General features: G+C 56.7%; 1 protein-coding gene across 2 annotated transcripts in view; it reads left to right on the top strand.

Moving 5' to 3' along the window:
* The window catches only part of ZNF423 (zinc finger protein 423), a 327810-nt gene that overhangs the window by 91788 nt on the left and 216168 nt on the right, over positions 1 to 19854 (top strand). For both annotated transcript variants that reach the window (XM_051833900.3, XM_051833899.3), the window contains one exon: positions 13252 to 13452. In XM_051833900.3, coding sequence (XP_051689860.1) covers positions 13252 to 13452 — 201 coding nt within the window. The remainder of the gene's footprint in view (positions 1 to 13251; positions 13453 to 19854) is intronic.

The following is a 19854-nucleotide window of genomic DNA, read 5'->3' as shown; positions in this document are numbered from 1 at the left end:
CCCAGGGCTGGGCTGGGCCAGGAAATGGGAGTCCCAGCCCTGGGTCTGCCTTTGCCTGTGGCCTGGGGGGCAGCATTTTGGGGCTTAGGGTCGAAGACAGCTGTGGATTGGGTTGGCTCCTTTCTCTTCTTCATCTAAAATTCTGTGTTCCCCCTGTGATTGTACATTTTTTTTTAAAGTTTATTTATTTGAAAAGTGGTGGGGAGAGAGAGAGAAAGAGAGAATCTTCCATCAGCTGGTTTACTCCTCAAACAGCCATTGCTGGGGGCCAGGCCAGAGCCAGGAGCTTCCACCAGGTCTCCCATGAAGGTGCAGGGGCCCAAGTACCTGGGCCACCCTCCACTGCTTTCCCAGGCCATAGCAGAGAGTTGGATCAGAAGATGGGACTCGAACCAGCGCCCATATGGGATGCTGGCACTTCAGGCGGTGGCTTTACACAAGTGCCAGCTCCTCATCATTTGTTCTTTCAAACTTTGTTGTTGCATAAAACTTTCTAGTGGCTCTGCAGTGCAGCGTTTCACTTCTGCAGAAGAGAGAGCCGACCTCTAGGAGAACAACTTCCGCTTACGCCCCTGACCCTACCATCCAGCTGAACAGCACCACTTGCCCCCCGGGGTTGGCAGGCCTTGCTTTCTTTTTCTTTCTTTCTTTCTTTCTTTCTTTCTTTCTTTCTTTCTTCTTCTTCTTCTTCTTCTTTTTTTTTTTTTGACAGGCAGAGTTAGACAGTGAGAGAGAGAGAAAGGAGAGAAAGGTCTTCCTTCCGTTGGTTCACCCCCCAAATGGCTGCTACGGCCGGCGTGCTGTGCCGATCCAAAGCCAGGAGCCAGGTGCTTCCTCCTGGTCTCCCATGCGGGTGCAGGGCCCAAGCACTTGGGCCATCCTCCACTGCACTCCCAGGCCACAGCAGAGAGCTGGACTGGAAGAGGAGCAACTGGGACAGAACCTGGCGCCCCGACCGGGACTAGAACCCAGGGTGCCAGCGCCGCAGGCGGAAGATTAGCCAAGTGAGCCACAGCGCCGGCCCCGTGTCTGTCTTTCTCCTTGAAATATGTATGAATGTGGCTAGATCTGTTTTAAAGCAAGCGCATTTTGCCAAATCTTACCACATACAAAGAGTAGCCAGCAAAGTTTGTGGAAATGAAATAAAAAGATAACGTTTCTCGGACGCAAGGTTCTGATGTCCATGCGGCTTGTGCATAAGGCAGGTTTCCATGGACTTGTTGAAGACCGCTTATTGCTCCAGGATAAATCCTTCTTGTTATTCCATGAGCTTGGGAGCTAGGAGTCTGCGCCTGCCCAAGGTTTATCTTAGGTTTATCTTCCGCGTCTTGCTTTCTCCCTCCCTCTGCGTTCTGTCCAGGAGGTCAGTCCGGAGCTCGCTTGCATTTATGTGACTGCTGCGTGGCGTCTGCTCTGTAATGTCTCACGGTGTGTCCGTTGATCTCCCGTGTGTGGAAATGCAGCCTTGGTCCATGACCAGTGATTCTGCAGTGGATATTCCCACGGTGCATGCTCACTGCAGGCGTTTGCTAGCTCAGGAGTCTGCACCCAGGAGGCCCGGGCCCAAGGTCAAGGTCGAACACCCTGCCCTCCTCTCCACCCCACTCCCGGCTCTGCTTCAGGTGACTTCTGTTCTGGGGATTCCAGAAAATGTCTCCAAAATTGTGTCTCAGTAGCCACAGAGGCCTCGGAGAGGAATGCCAAGAGCTGGCCCCGTGGAAGGTGAGGATGCTGTGGCCGGGTCAGGGCCAGCTGCTGGGCACTGCCCGGGTGGAGGGGCCTGGGCTGTCAGAAGTAAGTCCCCTCCCTCTTGTCCTGCGCTCTCTTAGCGAGTCCTCATCTCTTTGGAAAGGATAGCAGGTGAGGCAGGTAATGACACCTGGGCAGATAGACCCCCTGAGGTCTCTAGGAAGCTCCTCTGCCCTCTGTCCCATGCCTTCTCCCCTCCCCTACAGCCAGGCGCTTCCTTTAGCGGCCCTGATGATGTACAGGTGGGAGAGCCAGCCCAGCACTGGAAGGGGCACGGGGCTAAGCCGGCGGTCTGCTCCCCTGGTGCCCACAGTGCGATGTTGATGGAGGAGGTTGTTGCAGCTGGGGAAACTGAGGCACACGGAGGGGAAGGGACTGACCCTGACCCAAGGTCGTGCCAGGCGTTAGGGACAAAGCTCACTAGATCTCCTCCACCTGCCTTGTTTTAGGGCACGTCTCTGCCCCTTCTGGAGCTGGTGCAGCTGCCCATCCTGTAGGGGAGATGGGGGTGGGTGGGAAGTCCTCGTGCCAACTCCAGCGCCTCCCTGCAGAGTCCTTTGCTGCCTGTGATGCACATGCTGGCACTTTGCTCAATAAGATTCTGGGCTCTGCTTCGTGCCAGGGGGTCAGCTGGGAGGCATCGCGGGCAGTTTATAAATTCTTGAAAATTCTGCTTGGTGACACGAGTTGGCATTCAGTGGACACCCTGCCACCTCTTCTCTCCCTGCTGTGACAAGCTCCTGGCGGGATCCTTGGGAGACTTCGGGGTAATCACACCACGCTGTGCACGGGGCGCCCACGGTGCGCTCCGGCGCGTCTCTTAACCGTCTCCACAATAGACGCCAGGTACGTGTCAGCTGGGCTTCAAGGTAATGATTTCAACTTAATCCGACCCTTGATGAGGGAGCCCCTGCTTCCGCCCGGACGCCTTCTTTCAGCGTGGGTTCGCCCGCCGCGGCTTCTGCTCTAGCCCAGATGATTCCTCCATAACCAAGTGCCTTTTGGAGGATGCCTGCCGCTGACAGCTAATATGGAATTATTGCCCCTGAATGCATTTCTGTAATTACTTCCCAGAGATCCGTCTTTGTGTTAGAAGACATTTCACACTTTAGTAACACAAGTGTTTTGGGAGAGCACGAGCAGTAATTATGAACAGTCTTTCCGTGAAAATAAACCTAAAAAAATTATAAAAGCTAATGCTAAAATTGGTTGGAGACAGGGAGGGCTTGTATTTGAATTTGATTCATGTATATTTATTCCGAGTATAATAACCTTTCCTGTATGGAAACTTTTCATTTTTTTTTTAAACAAAAGCAATAATGATACAAAGAGCCTGCCTTCTGATTTTGAGCGGCACGGAGACGGAAACCTGATTAAAAGTGACAAGTTGCTCGAGACTGAATAAAGCCGCGTCGTCGTGCAGCCGTGATAGGAGACGTTCGCGGTAATGGGAAATGAAATGATTCACAGTATGATCAATAAAAAATTAGCAGCATTTAATAAAAGGTTTCTGCTTCATGTTGACTGAAGAACGTCGAGAGCAGTTTGAAATCCGAGTTAAGTGACGGTTTGAGGATGAGCCTGGGGGCGCGAGTGGGGCGAGGGGTGTGCGCGTGCATATAGATCACGCCGGATCAGCTGGCTCTGGGAGGCGGCCAGGCCCCCTCCCCATCACCCCCATTCCCGCCATGGGTCTGGCCATTCCCTTGGCGCTGCCCACTTGACCTTTGACCTGTGGTTAATCCGCCCCATCTCAGCTCCTCTTTGTGTGGGAATGTGGCCTCGCTGGCTGGCATTGGCTGGCCTCCGTCTATTGTAGTCCCCCTCTGAGTCGGTGCCCCGCCCCCAGGAAGGGGCACCTGCCTGAGGGCCAGCCCCCCCCCCCCCCCCCCCCCGTGCCTGGCCAGAGTGAATGGGAGCAGCTTTGTGGATGCCGAATGTGCGGGCATTTGGGGTCTCCCTCAGTGGCGACAGCACGGTGTAAACTGCGCCATCAGCCGTGCCCCCTTTTTTCCAGACAGCACTCTGTGTCCCCCAGGGTCCAGTCACGTACCAGGCTGTCCCTGGCTGGAGGAAGAGGCAGCTCCTTGCCCCCCAGGCCCTCTCGGTGGGTGGGGTCGCTGGTGACAGCGGAGCAGCTGACCTCTGGGTTACAATAGAGGCCGGGAGCCTGGGCTGGGGTCTCCCAAGTACCAGGGACAGGGGATTCTTTGGACCCCCCCATGTCCTAGGGCAGCGGGCAGGACCGGGAGCCTGTTTCTGGCTTCATTCCCATGATAGCCAGCCCCGTGGCTGGATCTCTGAGAGTCAGAGTGGGTCAGGCCCTTGCGGACTGCTTGGCTCATGCATACACGCAGGTCTTTATTGTGCACCTGCCGTGTTCCAGGCCCTGTGCTGGGTGTGAGGGGTAGGAGAGGGGCTAGCATGGCGAACAAAGCAAGTGTGGTTCCCACCAGCCTGGAGCTTGGCCGGGGGACACCCTGCACCCAAGTATCCTTGCTGCTGCCAGCTGTCCGCAGGCAAGGAGAGGCGCCCCCGGTGTGGGGGCTGAGACCGGGCGGCTGGAGCGAGCTCAGTGAGTGGTTTTCTGTGCACGTGGTCGCTTTGCAGTGGAGCTTGTCTGCAGGCTCCGCTGTGTGGAAGCCCCGTGCAGAAAGCCCATCAGGTAGCTGCCAGGCCTTGAGTTCTGCCCTCAGGCCTGCCCTGGGCTCCGAGACGGGCCGCTAAGGTGCGCTGTTAGAGAAACTGCTGCTGCACGTCCGAGCGGAGCAGCCGGAGCTCTGGGAGGGCCCGACTTGCTCCCGCCGGAGCCCTGCGGCCCTGGGCTCCTGGTCTGCACCGTCTGACTGAGCCAGGCTCCCTTAGCCTGGCCACTGGTTCTGTTTGTAGGGGTCCAGGCTCCTTCTTACCCCCTCTGCTTATCCCTACGGGGCTCCTCTTTGTGCAGATACCACCAGGGGGTGATTTGCACCCAGCATCCTTGCGTCCAGTCCTGCTCCAGGAGCTGGAACAATTAGGGGCATCAGGCTCCCACGGCCGGACAGAAATTACCTGGATTGATTGATCACGCTCCCCACGTGGCCCTGCTCCTTCCTCTACCCCTTGCTCTGCAGGGCTAGCACAGGATGGCAAGGAGAGGGTCAGCGGCAGGGGGTCGTGAGGACAGAGCCGCGTACAATTTCCCTGGTTCCAGGGCGGCTTTGTCCCACTGTTCTTCATTACTGCACGCGGCGAGATCAGTTTTATTAAGATCGCAAGGCTTGGAGCAGCGACACTGTTAACTACTTACTGGAAAAATAGACATTTTTTTTTCCTTTTTGGCGTGAGTATTTGTGATTGCTTTTCCCTCCCCCTTCCGGCACCTCCTGCCCCCTCCTCTCCTGCTTTGCTTTCTTCTCAGCCTTTCCCTGGTAGAGCTGGGAGCCAGGCGCAGGTGTGCTGGGGGCCGCCGCCTCCCTCTGCGTTTGTGAGTTGTGCCCAGCGCTTGAGCAGCCCTGGGGAGGGCGGAGTCGTTCATTCCTTACCTGCTGAACACACATGCAGAGTAAGCCTCCTGGGGTCAGGGCCGTGCTTTGCTCTCCGATGCATCGGCAGCAGCTGCAGCGGTGCCTGGCGGGTAGCAGGTGCTCAGCTAGTGTTGACTCGCTGAAGGTGTGGAGTGTTTGCGTCTGAGACAGCTGCAGCTTTTGGGGAGCTCACTCCTTGACCAGAGCCTGGGTGACTGTGACCCGGGGTGAGGTCACCTCGAGGGTGGCCCCCCGGGGAGGGAACGCCCACAACCTGAGTAGGAGGTGAAACCATCTGCATTTTCTATGTGAGGACATTGAGGCCCGGAAGTGTCGGTGAGGTCAGCCTGAGACAGACGTGAACCTAAAGACACAGGGAACTAACTTCCCGGTCTGGGAGGAGCAGGCAGGGGGGCACCTGCCCCCGGGGCCCCAGGTGTCCGTTGCTAGGTGCGGCCCTTCGGCAGGTGGTCTTCAGGCTGCCAAGGTGTGTTATTTGCCTTATGCTGGGTTTCTTTTGAAAAATCCAGAGAGTTTACATAAAAATATAGATTCCCTTTTTAAAAAATAAAAATCCAACTGATGAGGTTGCCTTGGATACAGGTGTTCCCTCTGGGACCATCCAGAGCCGCTGACCAGGGGTGCGCCCTTGGGTGGGCTTCTGTGCTTCCTCCATCTACCCACTCCCAACCTGTTCCACTCATTCTTAGAGCCTGTATAATGGTGGTTATTGGAGGGGGGGTCGTTGGAGCTGTGAGTTTTGGCCCACTCATTGTCTGAGGGATGGAGTGGGTGGTCCCACCCGTCAGTCTTGCCATCTGTGAAGCAGGTGTGATGGTAACACCGGCACTAGATGACGGATACAGATGAATTCGAAGGTATGGCCCGAGGGAGATTTTTGCAACTATGTTGATCATCATTTTGGTGGCAGGTTCTAGGATTGCTCACTACTGAGGAGACCGTCTCTGGAAAGTTCTAGTCATGACCACAGTTGGCCATGGTCCTGTGGAGAGGGTTGTCCTAAACCTGGTGCCTGGTGGCTGGCCAGAACAGAGCATCCCGCAGAGGCACTGGTGATGCAGCATCTGGCTGCAGAACCCAGGGCATGGATGGGGCTGGGGCACCCCTCAGCCGACCACCTGATAGTAGCTTCCTCATAAAAGCAGCTGAACTTGGGCAGCGAACTATGTGTCAGGGCTGAGCGCTAAATGTTGGAGCACCGCCAGCACTTTTTGGTGTGAGTATTCAAACCTGAAGACAGGCAGTGGCTGCCTCTTAGACCTGTGGCCAGCAGTGGGTGCATTGCCCTTGCCCAGCCCTGAGCCTGCCCCTGCTCCTGCTGTCCACACTGCCTGCCCAGAGCGGATGCATGGACCCTGTTCCATCTCTACTTTGTGAGCCTGTGTGATGCCAGACCTGGGCTTTGGCCCTGTGGCCTTGGGAGCGTGTATGTGGGAAGCACTCAGGCCACTAGGATGGACCAGGACAAATGCTTGGGCCTTGGGAGACAGCCTTCCAGCACTGTGTTTCCCTCAGCCACCTACAGGGGGCGAGCGTGGGCAAGGTGGGCTTGTGAATTGTACACACACCTCTGCTGGCTGCTGGGGCCTGCACAGGCCCTGCCCAAAGGGACCTGGCTCTGAGATCAGGCTCCTTCCTGGAGGAGGGACCGTGTAAGTCACTCAGAGTTGCACAGCCAGAAAGAGGAGAGCCTGGACTTGAACCTGGGGCTATCTGCTCCTAGCTGAACGGGATTTGTAACGGGGTGGGGAGAGGTACCTGGACATCTTTGAAAGAGCTCATATGCCCCAGCACCCCTCATCCTCTGTGCTGCCTCCTGGTTTGAGTGAGAACTGAGGCATGAGCTGTGGTGTCTCGGGTTTTACTATGAGCCAAGCAGCAAGCTCTGGGTGCATTACCTAGTTAAAATAACTTTAAATTTAGAAAAATCATTTCATTATTTGAGAGAGATTTTTTTCCCTGTCTGCTGGTTCATTCCTCAAATACTTGCAGCAGCCAGGCTGTTACCAGGAGCCAGGCTGGAGCTAGGAGCCAGGAGCTCAACCTGAGCCTCCTATGTGGGTGGCAGGGACCTACATTCCTGAACCATCACCTGCTGCCTCCCAGGGTGTGCACTAGCAGGAAGCTGGAATCCAGCAGAGCCCAGACTTGAACCCAGGCGTTCCGATAGGGAACGCGGGTGCCTCAAGTGGTGCCCAAGGCTTGGCCCGTGTGAAAATAGTTTAACTTAATTAAGTTAGTCTCAGAGAAGGTGAGTGACTTTTCTAGGGTGCCCAGCTGTAAAAGCCGGCTCTAAAGTCTGCGATACTTTTCTGTCCTTGCCCTGTCGTCCCGACTGTGGCTGGCACACGAATCGGACAGTGGGCCACCCGTGGGCGTTGTTACTTCATGACCATCTTGATTTCAACAACTGGGTCCCATCAGCCCCACTGGCCTCCTGGACTGGCGTCTCCATGGTTTCTGTGCAGTTGGGCTCCCTGGTCAGCCCTGGGCCGGCCCGGAGCCCCAGCCTGGTGGTTCTGCTTTCTGCAGAGAAGGGTGGCGTGGTCTCCCACCCAAGTGTGGCTGGGAGCGGAAGTAGGAGGTGGGGGAGGCATCCCAGGACTCTGCTGTCTACCTGCGCTGGCCACACACACACATCCCCCCGCCCCCTCTCCTTTCCTGCCACCCTCGGCCTCCTCCTGGCTCCTGAAACCCCAGGGTGCTCTGCAGTCACCCCTCGTGGTGCTCTATGTGTATCCGCTTCTCCCACCGGGCCATCTGCTCCCGTGAGGGAGGCGAGCTCCTGGTTGACCTGTGAGGAGGGGGCAGCCCCGGGCCATCTGGGCTGGGGGACGGGGGTACCGGAGCTATCACTGGAGCCTCGCCCACACTGCTTACTCTCACTTCACGTTCATTTACTCTTCTGGCCACTCACTTCCCCACCTCGGATTTATTAAGTGCCTTTCCTTAGGCCAGGCTTTGCATGGGCTTTGAGGCCACCAAGACAAACAGGACTGAGGAGCGCCCCTTCAGCTGTGGCAAACGCATGTCTGTTATGCCTGGCACGCAGTAGATGCTCAATAAATATTTGAGGGTTGAGTGAAGGGAAGGTGGGGTGGACGTGTGGGATTGCTGGTGCTGGTCTGTCTCACGCCTCTCAGGCCCCGCGCGGTGTGGAGACTGCACCTGCGCACCTGCAGCCCTGGGGTCCCAAAGGCAGGACCCCCACCCACACACACATGGTTCCCGGAAGGGTCTCAGGTGCCCAGGGCCACCCGTTGACCAGCTGAGTCCCATGTACCTCCTAGGAGGGAGAAGAGGCACCCCCACCCCGGGAGATAGCTGCATGCTGGCTCAGGGGGCCAGGGGCTGGAGGGGTCCCGAGGCTGGAAGAGGTCCCAGGGGGGTTTGTGGCTGAGCCTCTATCGAGTGGCCCTCAGGAGGGGGCTAGTGCCAGACAGCCCTAGCCCATGGCAGAGTCTCGCTGAGAGGTAGCGGGATGTCCTCTTCCCAGATCTGACAGCCTGCGGGCAGCCGGTCCTCCCTGCCCCTCCACCATCAGCCTTTCCCCTTTCACCGTTTCCTGGCCTTGGACTCAGCGTGCTGTCCACTGGGCCCGTCCACAGGCTTCTCCCTCTGCCCTCCTGTGACTGCAGCAGAATCGGGGGTTAGCGTCAGAAGACCCGGGTTCTGGTCCAGCTCTGCCCTCCCCGGGCTGTGCTTTGTGGTGGTCCCGAGCCTTGCTGTGTGTCCCCATCTGCAAAGCAGAGAACGTCTGTTGTGCCCACTGCGTAGGGGTTCTGCGACCCTGGAAATGGGGAGCATCCCAAGAAAGCGACCTCGTCTTGGAAGTCCTGAGTGTTGTTGCTTCTGTTGCTTTCTTCTGTTGGTCAAGGGTGTCGCCGAGGCCAGGCAGCCCTGAGGAGGCGTCATGGAGGGGACTGGCTCCCTCTTCCTGGGGGGAGTCAGGGGTTCACTCTCTGCCGCAGAGCACATGGGAGAGGGCTGCCCAGGGAGACAGAGCAGGCCACCCACAGAAGTGATAGTGTGCATTGTGCCCAGTGCTGAGGGCTCAGAGAAGGGAGCTACTGGGGACCTAAGTGACGTGGGGGCCTGGGCTGTGGGGCGATCCCTAGCAGGTGGGTGCAGGGCTGAGGGGGCAGGATTGCGAAGCCCTCGGCAGGAGCTTGAAGGAGTTGAAGGAATGGAGGGAGGGTCTTGTGTAACTCTGCAGACGTGCAAGGGAGAAGAGAGGTCAGTAGTGTCCCTTAGGGGCCATGACACAAACCCCTGGCTTGCACCCAGCCATGGCTCCCCAGCCCTGGGCTCATTCTGTCATTGAGGCTGTGCTGTGGGGAGACCACGTAGCTGTGTGGCAAAGGGTGAGGTGTAACTGGACCTGGGACTCAACCCTACCACTTCCCCTATGGCCTTATTTAAGCCTCCTCATCTCCCTGAGCCTTGGTTTGCTCACCTGTGAAATGGGGATATGCTGCTGACAACTCATCAGGGGGTGCCTGGCGTACAGCAGGTGCCAGCTGTTAGCGTGCAGGGCAGGGTGGGCAGGCTCCTGGATGGACCGGCCAGGGTTTTGGGTGCCAGTCCAGCTTCGTGTCCCGTGCACAGGGCCGTGGGGGAGCGGAAGCCTGTGTGAAATCCATTTCGCTGAGCCTCCCGCGGGGTGGGCGAAGCTTGGAGTTGCGAGAACTGGGGAGGGGCTGGGGGAACGGGGCCAGCAGGCCTGTTTTCGGGGAGTGCTTCCCATCCCTTTCGGCAGAAAATGAACGAGCTGGCCGCCTTCCCAGCCACGGTCTATGGTTCATGGGCCCCTTGGTGGCTGCAGGGGCCAGCTGGTCAACGATAGTTTAAGCCCAGGAGGTCACCGTGTTGGAAACACAGGCAGCAGTGGGAACATGGGACTCGGGCAGAGCCAGGTGCTCTGGTCTGCACGCTCTTCGGGGGCATCCGGCCTCAGGACAGGGACTGGCAGGGCCTCTGGGCTGGACAGGGCACACATGGGACAAGCAGGGCCACTCCTGACTGCGTGGAGCGGGGTTGAAGGAGTAGGGAAAGCCCAATCCTTTGGTCCGCAGGGGCTCGCTGAGCAGGTGCTCGGCGTGGGCCTGGGGAACAGGAGAGCCCAGTGGGTGCTCCCCAGGGCACTTGGGGCCTTCAGTGCCTCCTGTTATCTGACCTGGGTGCTCGGCTCACCTGGGAGGTTCTGCTGGGCTCCTAGCAGAGCACCTGGCTTCAGCCATGTCTGCTTCCGGGTGACCCCACAGAGCCTCAGTGTTTGGATCTGCAGGTGGGAAAATAACCCCTTGATTCTGCTTCCTTATCGCTGCCGTAGCCATCGTCGTCGTGACGGTCAGATCCTGCTGGGCCTGCTTGGGACCCAGGCCTTCACTCTGCCAGGGCAGCAGGGCGGCCTTTGGGCCGGGGGTGCAGGGATGCCCCGTTCCCCAGAGCTTTCCTTCTCTGGCTCCATCTTCCCCAGGATCGGGCCCGCCCCACCTTGTGGCCCCCTGGGGGCCAGGGCCCCTCCCACCTCTGTCTGTCCCGCCTTCCCATTAGTAGCCAGGCAATGGGGAGGTGACAGTTCCTTAATGCAGATTTATCCTCTCGGATGACTTTATGCGTTTTTGCCTTATAAAAACCCGAGGGTTGACATTCTGATTTATCTACTCGCGAGTCAACAGGACGTGCCAGATTTAAGGAGATCAAATGCATTGTGATGTGTGTGTGTGGATCCAGTTGTGGAGTGGATGAGCTGTTATGGAAAAAACAACAAGGGGGTAATTTCAATCTGTCTATTAAGTTGTGTGTTAAGTACAGTCGCGCGAGCGTGGTGCTGGGTATGAACTTACCATCGAGAGAGTCTGCAGAGGAGATAAAGCTGGAATTACGCTGCTTTTCTATCCTCTACAGAGTGCTTTTTTATTAAGAGATGGAAAACTAGGAATTTCAGAGCGGGCGCTTGCCCGTGTAACTACGGTTGTATGATGACTTAGAATATCGCAGGCTCCCGATGATATTTCTCATTTCTTGGCTCCCTAGTTCTCGCCGTGGCCGCCGCAGCAGATCAGATTCCCTGAGATAAATATGCTGCTCGGCTTTTTAATGGGATTTCTGTATTGCCAGGAGTTGGCGTGTCTTGATAATAAAAGAACCTAAAAATTGTACGTCCCTTAATTGGCAAGGAGAGAGATGTTTTGATGGGCCACAAATGGAAACATTGATTTTTACTGCCTCTGCGGCGCGTCCTGCCACGCCGCCCGCCTCGGCAGACAGCAGCTGGCTCTCCGATGGGCTGATTTGTGTTCCTAGGTTCTGGACGTCGGGTGCCTGGTGGTGTGTGTTCTGTGTGGATGGGAGAGACAGAGCCCCTTATAACATTATCTGTGCCTAAATTGAAATATTTATGGGGCTGTGGTTTCCCCTTCGAATGGAATGTGTTCTTTAGCTTCACGCCTCTCTGTCTTGCTTTGGTGGCCAGCTCTCAGGGGTGCAGAGGTTGTGTGCTAAAGCCTCTTTTCTGGAACTTGGTGCTTCCTGCTGGTGCACACACACACACACATGCATGTGCACACACACATATGCACACAAACATACACACATGTGCGCACGCACACACATGCACACACATGCATGTGCACACACGGACACACACGAACACCCACACATGTGCGCACACACACACACCCATGCACATACACACATGTGCACGCACACACTCCCATGCACACCCACACATGTGCACGCACACACTTCTCCTATACCCATGTTTTCATGATCATGCAGATGTGTCATGGAGATTTCTTTGTTTGGAATCAGTGCTGCTGATTTCTGCGCTGGCAGGTCTGTTACGGGGACAGCTGGCCGGAAGAGACACCACACGCTTGGATTTTCCAATCCAGGGGTCTCTGTATTTCAGTGGGCAAGTTTAATCCACTGACATTTATTGGGATTACTGAAATATTCTCCATATTCCATCCACCATGCTTTCCTTTGCCCTTTGATTTACAAATTCTTGCTGTGCCCCATTAAGCTCTGAGATGGAAGCTTTGCTCCATTTCCCACCGACCTGCAGCAGGTGAACTAATTGAGAAGTCAGGATGTCGCACTTGGCGACCACAGGGTGCTGGGGTGTTACTCTCCCCTGCCACCCGGGACACGGGGTGCCCCTTACCTGTGAAATGGGAATCGCCAAGCTGTCCCTGTCTGCAGGGGCTGGGCCTGGCGCTCCCTTGCAGCTGGGGGCCTGTGAGATGGGGCCGGGCTTGGAGACAGCATCGACTGCTGTGTACATGCGGGTCCCGGGGACAACACCCTCCCTTCCTCCCACCGAGGAGCCGCTGGTCCGCACAGAGCAGGTGTCTACTGTAAAGAGCCTGACCAGCTGCCCCAAGCCTGCTTCTCCCCCTCCAGCGGGTCACAGCGGAGGGGGTGGAGATCTATCCACGGCCCCTCCCCGTGGGCTGCCTTCGCTGCAGAGTCAGGACACCTCAGCTAAGAAGCAAGCCACGTTCACTGCCCTGGGAGGCTCGTCAGGTGGGAGAGGTGAACCTGGCTGGGAGATCTCCCCCTGGCTCTCCACTGCAAGGCTTTGGAGAAGCCTGAAAGTTTAGGTGCGCTTGGAGCAGCCGATGGAGGCATGTCTCAGAGTTGGGCTTTTAGGAGACAAATGCCCAGGTGCTTCTACCTCTCTCCAGGGTCACGACCCCCACCCCCACCCCAGCCTCCAGGCACAGAAGGGAGATGACAAGAAATCCTCCCGAAAGATTTGCAGCGTGAAAGAAAGAATGCAGTTGAGAATTACGGCGCCACATGCTACAGAAAACCCCCATATATTAATGTACTGAGAGGTGTCAGGAATAATGGACCCCGGGAGGTGGAGTAATTAAACGTATCTTCATAAATGCTGGGCGATTCTTTAGAAACCCTGTCCCCAGACCCTGTCAGCTGACGTGGACTGTATTCTTGCTGTTGGCAGGAGGCCTAGAAGGAGAGCCGGAGTGCGATCGGAAAATCAGCCGTGTGCTGGAAGACAGGAACAGCGTGACAAGTCAAGAGGAGAGAAATGAGGACGATGAAGACATGGAGGATGAGTCAATTTACACCTGCGATCACTGTCAGCAGGACTTCGAGTCTCTGGCAGACCTGACCGACCACCGGGCCCACCGCTGTCCTGGAGGTAATGCTAACTAGCGCCGGGATTCTGACAGGTGGTTACACGGATAATTGGACATAGCAACAGCTTGAAGCCTCAAGTGAGATTAAAGAATTAATAATGTAATTTTACAGTTAATGTCATTTTATTGTGGTGTCTTGGGTACCCTGTATCCGCCTTTTAAATACAATTAGAAATAAAAGCAACAGCTTTCTGGCAGGCAGGAAGTAGCAGGAGGCGCCCTGCCCCTCCTGGCCCCCACCACACCATTCTCCATGGTGCGGAGGGCTCAGCACCCCGGATTTCTGGAAGGTCTTTGGGAAACCCGGCAATTAAGAGGTTGTTAGTGCAAAGTTAAGCAGCTTAAGTGTGGAAAGCTGCGTGAAGGAGTGAGCTCTGAGGCCGGGCTGGTGATGGGACGGGGAGAGTTGCCAAGGCCAAGGGCAGCCCGTGCAGAAAGGGACTGGGTGACACCTCTGTGCATGGTGTCTGCATGGGAGGAGGAGGAGGGTGGCCGGGAGCTGTTTCTGCAGACCAGACTGTAGCCCTGCCTGGCGTTTAGGAGTAATGTGGGACTTCACGAGGGGTTTATGTGAGTGTGTGTGTGCATGTGTGTGTGTGTGTGAGGTCTGGGTGGATGGGCAAGAAACTGTGAAGCATAGGTGTTCCCTGGGGCAGGACACACTTCTAGGCTGGGAGATTTGTGGCGAGCCAACGCTTGGCGGCCATGTTCCTTACACAGCCGTCCTGAGATAGCTTCCTCCCTTGTGATGCTAAATGCAACCCCTTGGATGTTGGTTTGTGCGAAAGATCCAGGAGCCTCAGGCTGATCTTCTGAAGGGAGCCTGTGCCCTGTTGGAGGGGAAGGGGGCAGATCTGGAGTCGCCTGGGGACTCAGGTCCTCACTTCCCCTACTGCTCGTCCTGAGTGGAAAACCGGAAGCCCAGAGCTCGGGGGAGCTGCGGTGTTTTGCTCTCTGGCCTTGCCCAGCCCTGGATGGCGCAAGTCCCTGTTCTCAACTGAGGGAGCAGATACAAACACAGAGGCTCTGGTCTGGTGGGGTTTGCAGTTGTGGTTAAAACCCAGCGTGTAACACCTGTATCCCTTATGCCTGATTTATTCATGGTTCCACTTCTGATCCTGGCTTCCTGCTCATGTGCACCCTGGGAGGCAGAAGGAGACAGCTCACGTACTTGGGTCCCTGCCACCCACAGAGGAGGCCTGGATGGAGCTCCCAGCTCCTGGCTTCGAACTGGCCCAGGCCTGGCTGTTGCAGACACCTAGGGAGCGAACCAGCAGGTCACTCTGTTTGTGTCTCTCTGCCTTTTGAGTAAACAAAACGAACAAGCAAACAAGAGAAAAAAGACTCAAGGGAATTCTCCCAGTTTGGGACTTTTTGGTGCTCAGTAATCCAAGCTCCAGTCCTTTGGATTTGTGAGCGTTCATCCAGAGACGGAGGTAGTAGTCAATTCATAATCCTATCATCGGAATCGGAAGGGACCCATGGGATTATCCTCTCCACTCCCCTCATTTCCTCCTGTGAACCAAGGTGGAAAGGCGATGGCTCCTTGGTGGCCCAGCTGGCACCTCTTCAGGACCCTGGGCATGAGTGAGCATCCACTTGCTGGGGAGGATAATAGGTGCCGGTGTACTTCTTGGTTTACCCAAGAATCGAGGTGGGCTCTTACCTGTAAAGAGAAGGAAATAATACTTATTGAAAGATGATTGACCGGTCAGTCAATCGAATGAAAGGACAACCTCTTTAGTTTCTGAATGAGCCAGCACGCCCTTCCGGTGGCTGCTACAGCAGGGCGGTGCTGGCCTGAGTCTCTTCCGTGTTGGGGCTGCGATCCCGTCCCTTTCACTCCTGCCCCGTCCGGCTGCTCTTCTAGGTTCTCCTGCCTCAGCCACGCGTGTGCGAATGGCAGCGTTTCTAAGGGGAAAAGGGGAACGAGAGGCTCAGGGCTGATTGTGAGAGTCTGTGCCAGAAACAAGTGGGGCTAAGGGTGCCTGGGTCCCCGGGGGAGGCTCCTCCTCCCCGCGGCTGACTCCTCCCTCATCCGCCTGCGCCTTCCGTGTAAATCCGTGGCGGTTCCCTCTGCAGGGTCCCCAGCCGTCCTTATCGATACAGGTGGTATCCTCTGATACTGCACTTCCTAAAAGGACCGCACTAACGACCTCCACAGGGACACAGCAGCCGGGAATATCCCCGACCCTGGAGCATTGGAAGGGAGTTAGAAACTCCTTAAAGCAGAGGGGAAGCCACCTTGCCTGTTAGCAGCCCCAAGAAGGCAGGACCTGGGACCTGGCCTGGGAGTTTTCGGACGTGGATGAGACGTGGGAAGTCATTTCCCCCAGGATTTGTGTTCCTAGGATCATGAGTGGCGGGATTAGTGCTAGGGATTGTGTGTTGTTCCCTGCCTAGGACGCAGTGTGGTGGTTTGCAAACTGTGTCCGCAGATGGGTTTCTGGGACCCTTGGGGGCTGCCACACGGAGAGGGCTCTTTTGCGGTCTAGTCCAATCAGATGTGTTCACCTTAAGAATTCTGTTTCATGCATTAGACTTTAGCATCAAAGGTTGTTTGAGAATTGATTTTCCGTTAAAAGTTTGGAAGTGGCCGGCACTGTGGCACAGCAGGTTAAGCCACTGCCTGTGTGCGTATCAGAACCCCGGTTCGAGTCCCAGCTGCTCCTCTTCTGATCCAGCTCCCTGCTAATGTGCCTGGGAAGGCAGCAGATGATGGCCCACATGCTTGGGTGCCTGCCTCCCATGTGGGAGACCCAGATTGGGTTCCATGCTCCTGGCTTTTGCTGCGGCCATCTGGGGAGGGAACCAGTGGATGACAAATCTTTCTCTCTCTTTCTGTCTTTCTCGTTCCCCTTTGTAACTTTTCCTTTCAAAGAAGTTTGGTGCCCATGTGAAAATGCAATAGCAAGCTTTGCCGGGCCAGGCTCCTTGGTCTGCTGGCGCCCACTGTGGATTGTTCAGCAGACGGCACCGCCTTGCCACGTGCTGTGCGTTGCTGAGCGGACCTCTGATGCAGCGCCCACACTGTGGGGGAGTGACGGACCTGGGCATTACACAGAGGGCTGTGCTGGCCGGGGGTTAGGCAGGCTGTGGGTGCTTGGCAGCTGTGTCATGGACACGGATAAGTCTTGCCAAGAGGAAATGTTAAGAAAGGCGATCGACCCACACAGCCCTCCTGTGACCAAAAGTGTGGGGATTCCTCCCCATCAGCTATTGTGCCATGTGCCGCCGATGCCAGCTGGGTGCCTTCCAGTTCAGTTCCTGTGTCGGTCTGCACACAGCACCAGGCCCCACAGGTTGGGGGCTCTTCCCCCCACCCCAGCCCGGGCCATGCCAGTCACGAGCCTGGGTTGGTATACTTGTGTGTCTGCCCAAGAGCTCATGCATCAGACTTCCCATGACCCCTGCTTGGGGCAGGGTATGGAGCTCCCATGCCCTGTGTGCACCCCTCCAGGGGACTTCACCTTTCCGCATTCTGGAAGCTTCCTCACAGAGGTGTGGTTGGCTCAGGTCACTGGCTCTTTGTGATCCACTGCACCTGCTGCCGGCCCCCTTGCTGAAGCTCCCCGGTGCTACCCCCAGCAGTCAGGGCAGTGGCCTGCAAAGAGACCCCACTTGGAAGCATCTGAGGACTTTAGGAGTTGTTTGCCGGGGTGGGGATGCAGACCAAGTGGCACGGTCTGCCAGCCAGGTGGGAATTTGAGAATTTGGGGCCCCTGTGGGTCCTGACCTACCTTCATCCCCTGCAGGGCCTGTCACTGCTGTCTGGGAGGGCTGGCAGGTGAGGGGGGAGTGTGTGGGGGGGGTGTTTGCCGAGGGGGCTTGAATGTGGCTGTGCTTTCTCACACTGACCGCTTGACTCTCGCTGTCGCAGGTGGATTTGGTACAGGTGCGAGAGTGGGCCCTGTGGGTCAGCTTGTGGCTGGGGAGCTTGGAGGCTTGGTAGTGTTTGAGGTACGGGCAGGGGTCGCATTGAGGAGGGGGATCCTCAAGGCAGATTCGGTGGGGGGGGTGACAGTGGCCACAAAGAGGGACTCCCGGGGCCCTGCATGGCGTGAGCTTGAGCGGTGCCTTGCTCACGGCCCCTCAGCACAGGGCAGCCTTCAGTGCCCTGAGTGCTTCGAGCCTGGGCCTCAGGAACGCACACAGCTCCTTCAGGGCCTGCTCGTGCCCCCTCCCCGGCTCTCGCGCTCACTCTCTGTCTCTTGCTCTCGCTTGTGTCTGAAGAGAAACCAACCTTAACCACAAGGCTCTAAGTGCTGCTTTTTTGTGACATGAAGTGAAATCAGTAAAAAAACCTCCACTCCACGCTGTTTGTTCTCCTGCGCCGACAGCTGCTGGATTCTTCTTGCACCCCTGCAGCCCTGCTCACGGGCCAGCGCCTGTGGCCCTGCTCGGGGCTTCTTTGAAACAGCGGAGTCCTTCTCCATAAAAATACCGGGTGTGGACAGAGAGGGTTGTTGCGGCAGAGTGGATGAAGGTGGTGCCTCGAGCGGTGCATGTGGGTGTGCCTGTTCGCCGAGTGTGGACACAGTCAGGAAGTGGCACTGCTGGGGCTGCACAATCCCTCGGACCCCAGTGATGCCGGGACAGGGAGTGAGCTGCACTTGACCTTGAGGCCATTTGGGCAGTGCTGGCCAAGCCAGTCTGGGCTCTGTCAGCGGTTGCAGGGGGTGAGTTTCATTGTCTTCTAGGAGAACTGGAAACAGCCTGGGCACTGGAGACGCAGGCACAAGAGGTTGGCTTCACGCACGGGCTAATTGTAGTTTCTTTTTTTTAAAATTTTTATTTATTTATTTTTTTGATAGGCAGAGTTAGACAGTGAGAGAGAGAGAGAGAGAGACAGAGAGAAAGGTCTTCCTTTTTCTGTTGGTTTACACCCCAAGTGGCCGCCGGCGCGCTGCGCGATCTGATCCGAAGGCAGGAGCCAGGTGCTTATCCTGGTCTCCCATGGGGTGCAGGGCCCAAGTACTTGGGCCATCCTCCACTGCCTTCCCAGGCCACAGCAGAGAGCTGGACCGGAAGAGGAGCAACCGGGACAGAATCTGGTGCCCCGACTGGGACTGGAACCAGGTGTGCCGGTGCTGCAGGCAGAGGATCAACCCAGTGAGCTGTGGCACCGGCCATAATTGTAGTTTCTTAATGTGCGTGCCGAAGCCAGCGACCCATGGACCAGCTGTGTGGACACAGGTGGAACGTTTTGTCACTTTCTGGTACAAATGCTGCCCCTCCAGGATCCTCTGTGACGGAGACTGACTGCTGCTTGGCCGACGGCCGAGGACTTTTGGGTGCTGCATCTACACGGTTGCAGTGCTACAGAGCTGACTTTGCGAGTGACACCATGTCAGCAGGGACCGGCACTGTGTCACTCCTGGAACCTGCCAAGCTGGCGCACCTCGTGGCCTTCGGAAGTCCCTGGCCTCGCGAAGGGGACGGCTGGCATGGTTTGGTTTCTCGTTACAAGGGGGAGAGACAGAGGGGGAGGGGGTCCTAGCGTTGCCATAGGAATCACCTTCAGGACCTGTGTGGAGCTGAGCCTTGGTGTCTTTCCTCCAGCAGTTGCCCCCTGACGCTGTCTGGGGCCAGGCTCCTGGCTGGGTGTAGAGAGGCGGTTCTGGAACAGAGCAGGGTCTAGCTGCCCTCCAGGGGCTCTCAGCTGGAGCTGGCGGCAGAGGTGTGAGCAGGCACTTCTTTCTCTGCACTGCCCGGTAGGCTGTAGTCCCGACACTCACTGTGTATTTGGCACGTGCTGTGTGCCCAGCACCCGGAACTCCGCCTGCAGCCCCGCCCTGCAGCCCCTGCCCCCATGTGGTCCATGGCATGCAGCGGGTTCTGTAATTATACTGTAATCATTTAAAAAGTTATGTGTTTATTTGAAAGGCAGAGTTACAGAGAGAGAGAGAGATGGAGACCTCCCATCTGCTGCTTTGTTCCCCAAATGGCCACAACAGCCAGGGCTGGGCCAGGCCAGAGCCAGGAACTTCAGCTGAGCCTCCCACAAGTGTGGCAGAGGCCCAGGCACTTGGACTATCACCTGCTGCCTTCCCAGGCACGTTAGCAAGGAGCTGGATTGGGTTTGAACCTGTGCTCTGATATGGGACGCAGGCATTCCAGCTGGTGGCTTAGCCTGTTGTGCCACACAATGCCTGCATCTTAAATTATTTATATAAGAGAGGGGGAGAGAGAGAGAGAGAGAAAGAGAGAGAGCGAGCGAGCGAGCTCCCATCCTCTGATTTACTCCCCAAATGCCCACCATAGCCAGGGCTGGGCCTGACCAAAGCCAGGAGCCAGGACCTCACTGTAGGTCTCCCACGAAGATGATAGGACCCAACTCCTTGAGCCCTCATCACTGTCCTCCAGGGTGCGCATTAGCAGGAAGCTGGAGGTGGGTATGGAAC

The sequence above is a fragment of the Oryctolagus cuniculus genome, chromosome 18 (assembly GCF_051225735.1).
Source record: "Oryctolagus cuniculus isolate XC-2025 breed Fujian yellow rabbit chromosome 18, ASM5122573v1, whole genome shotgun sequence".
NCBI lineage: Eukaryota > Metazoa > Chordata > Mammalia > Lagomorpha > Leporidae > Oryctolagus > Oryctolagus cuniculus.
This window is presented reverse-complemented; position numbering and strand designations above follow the sequence as displayed.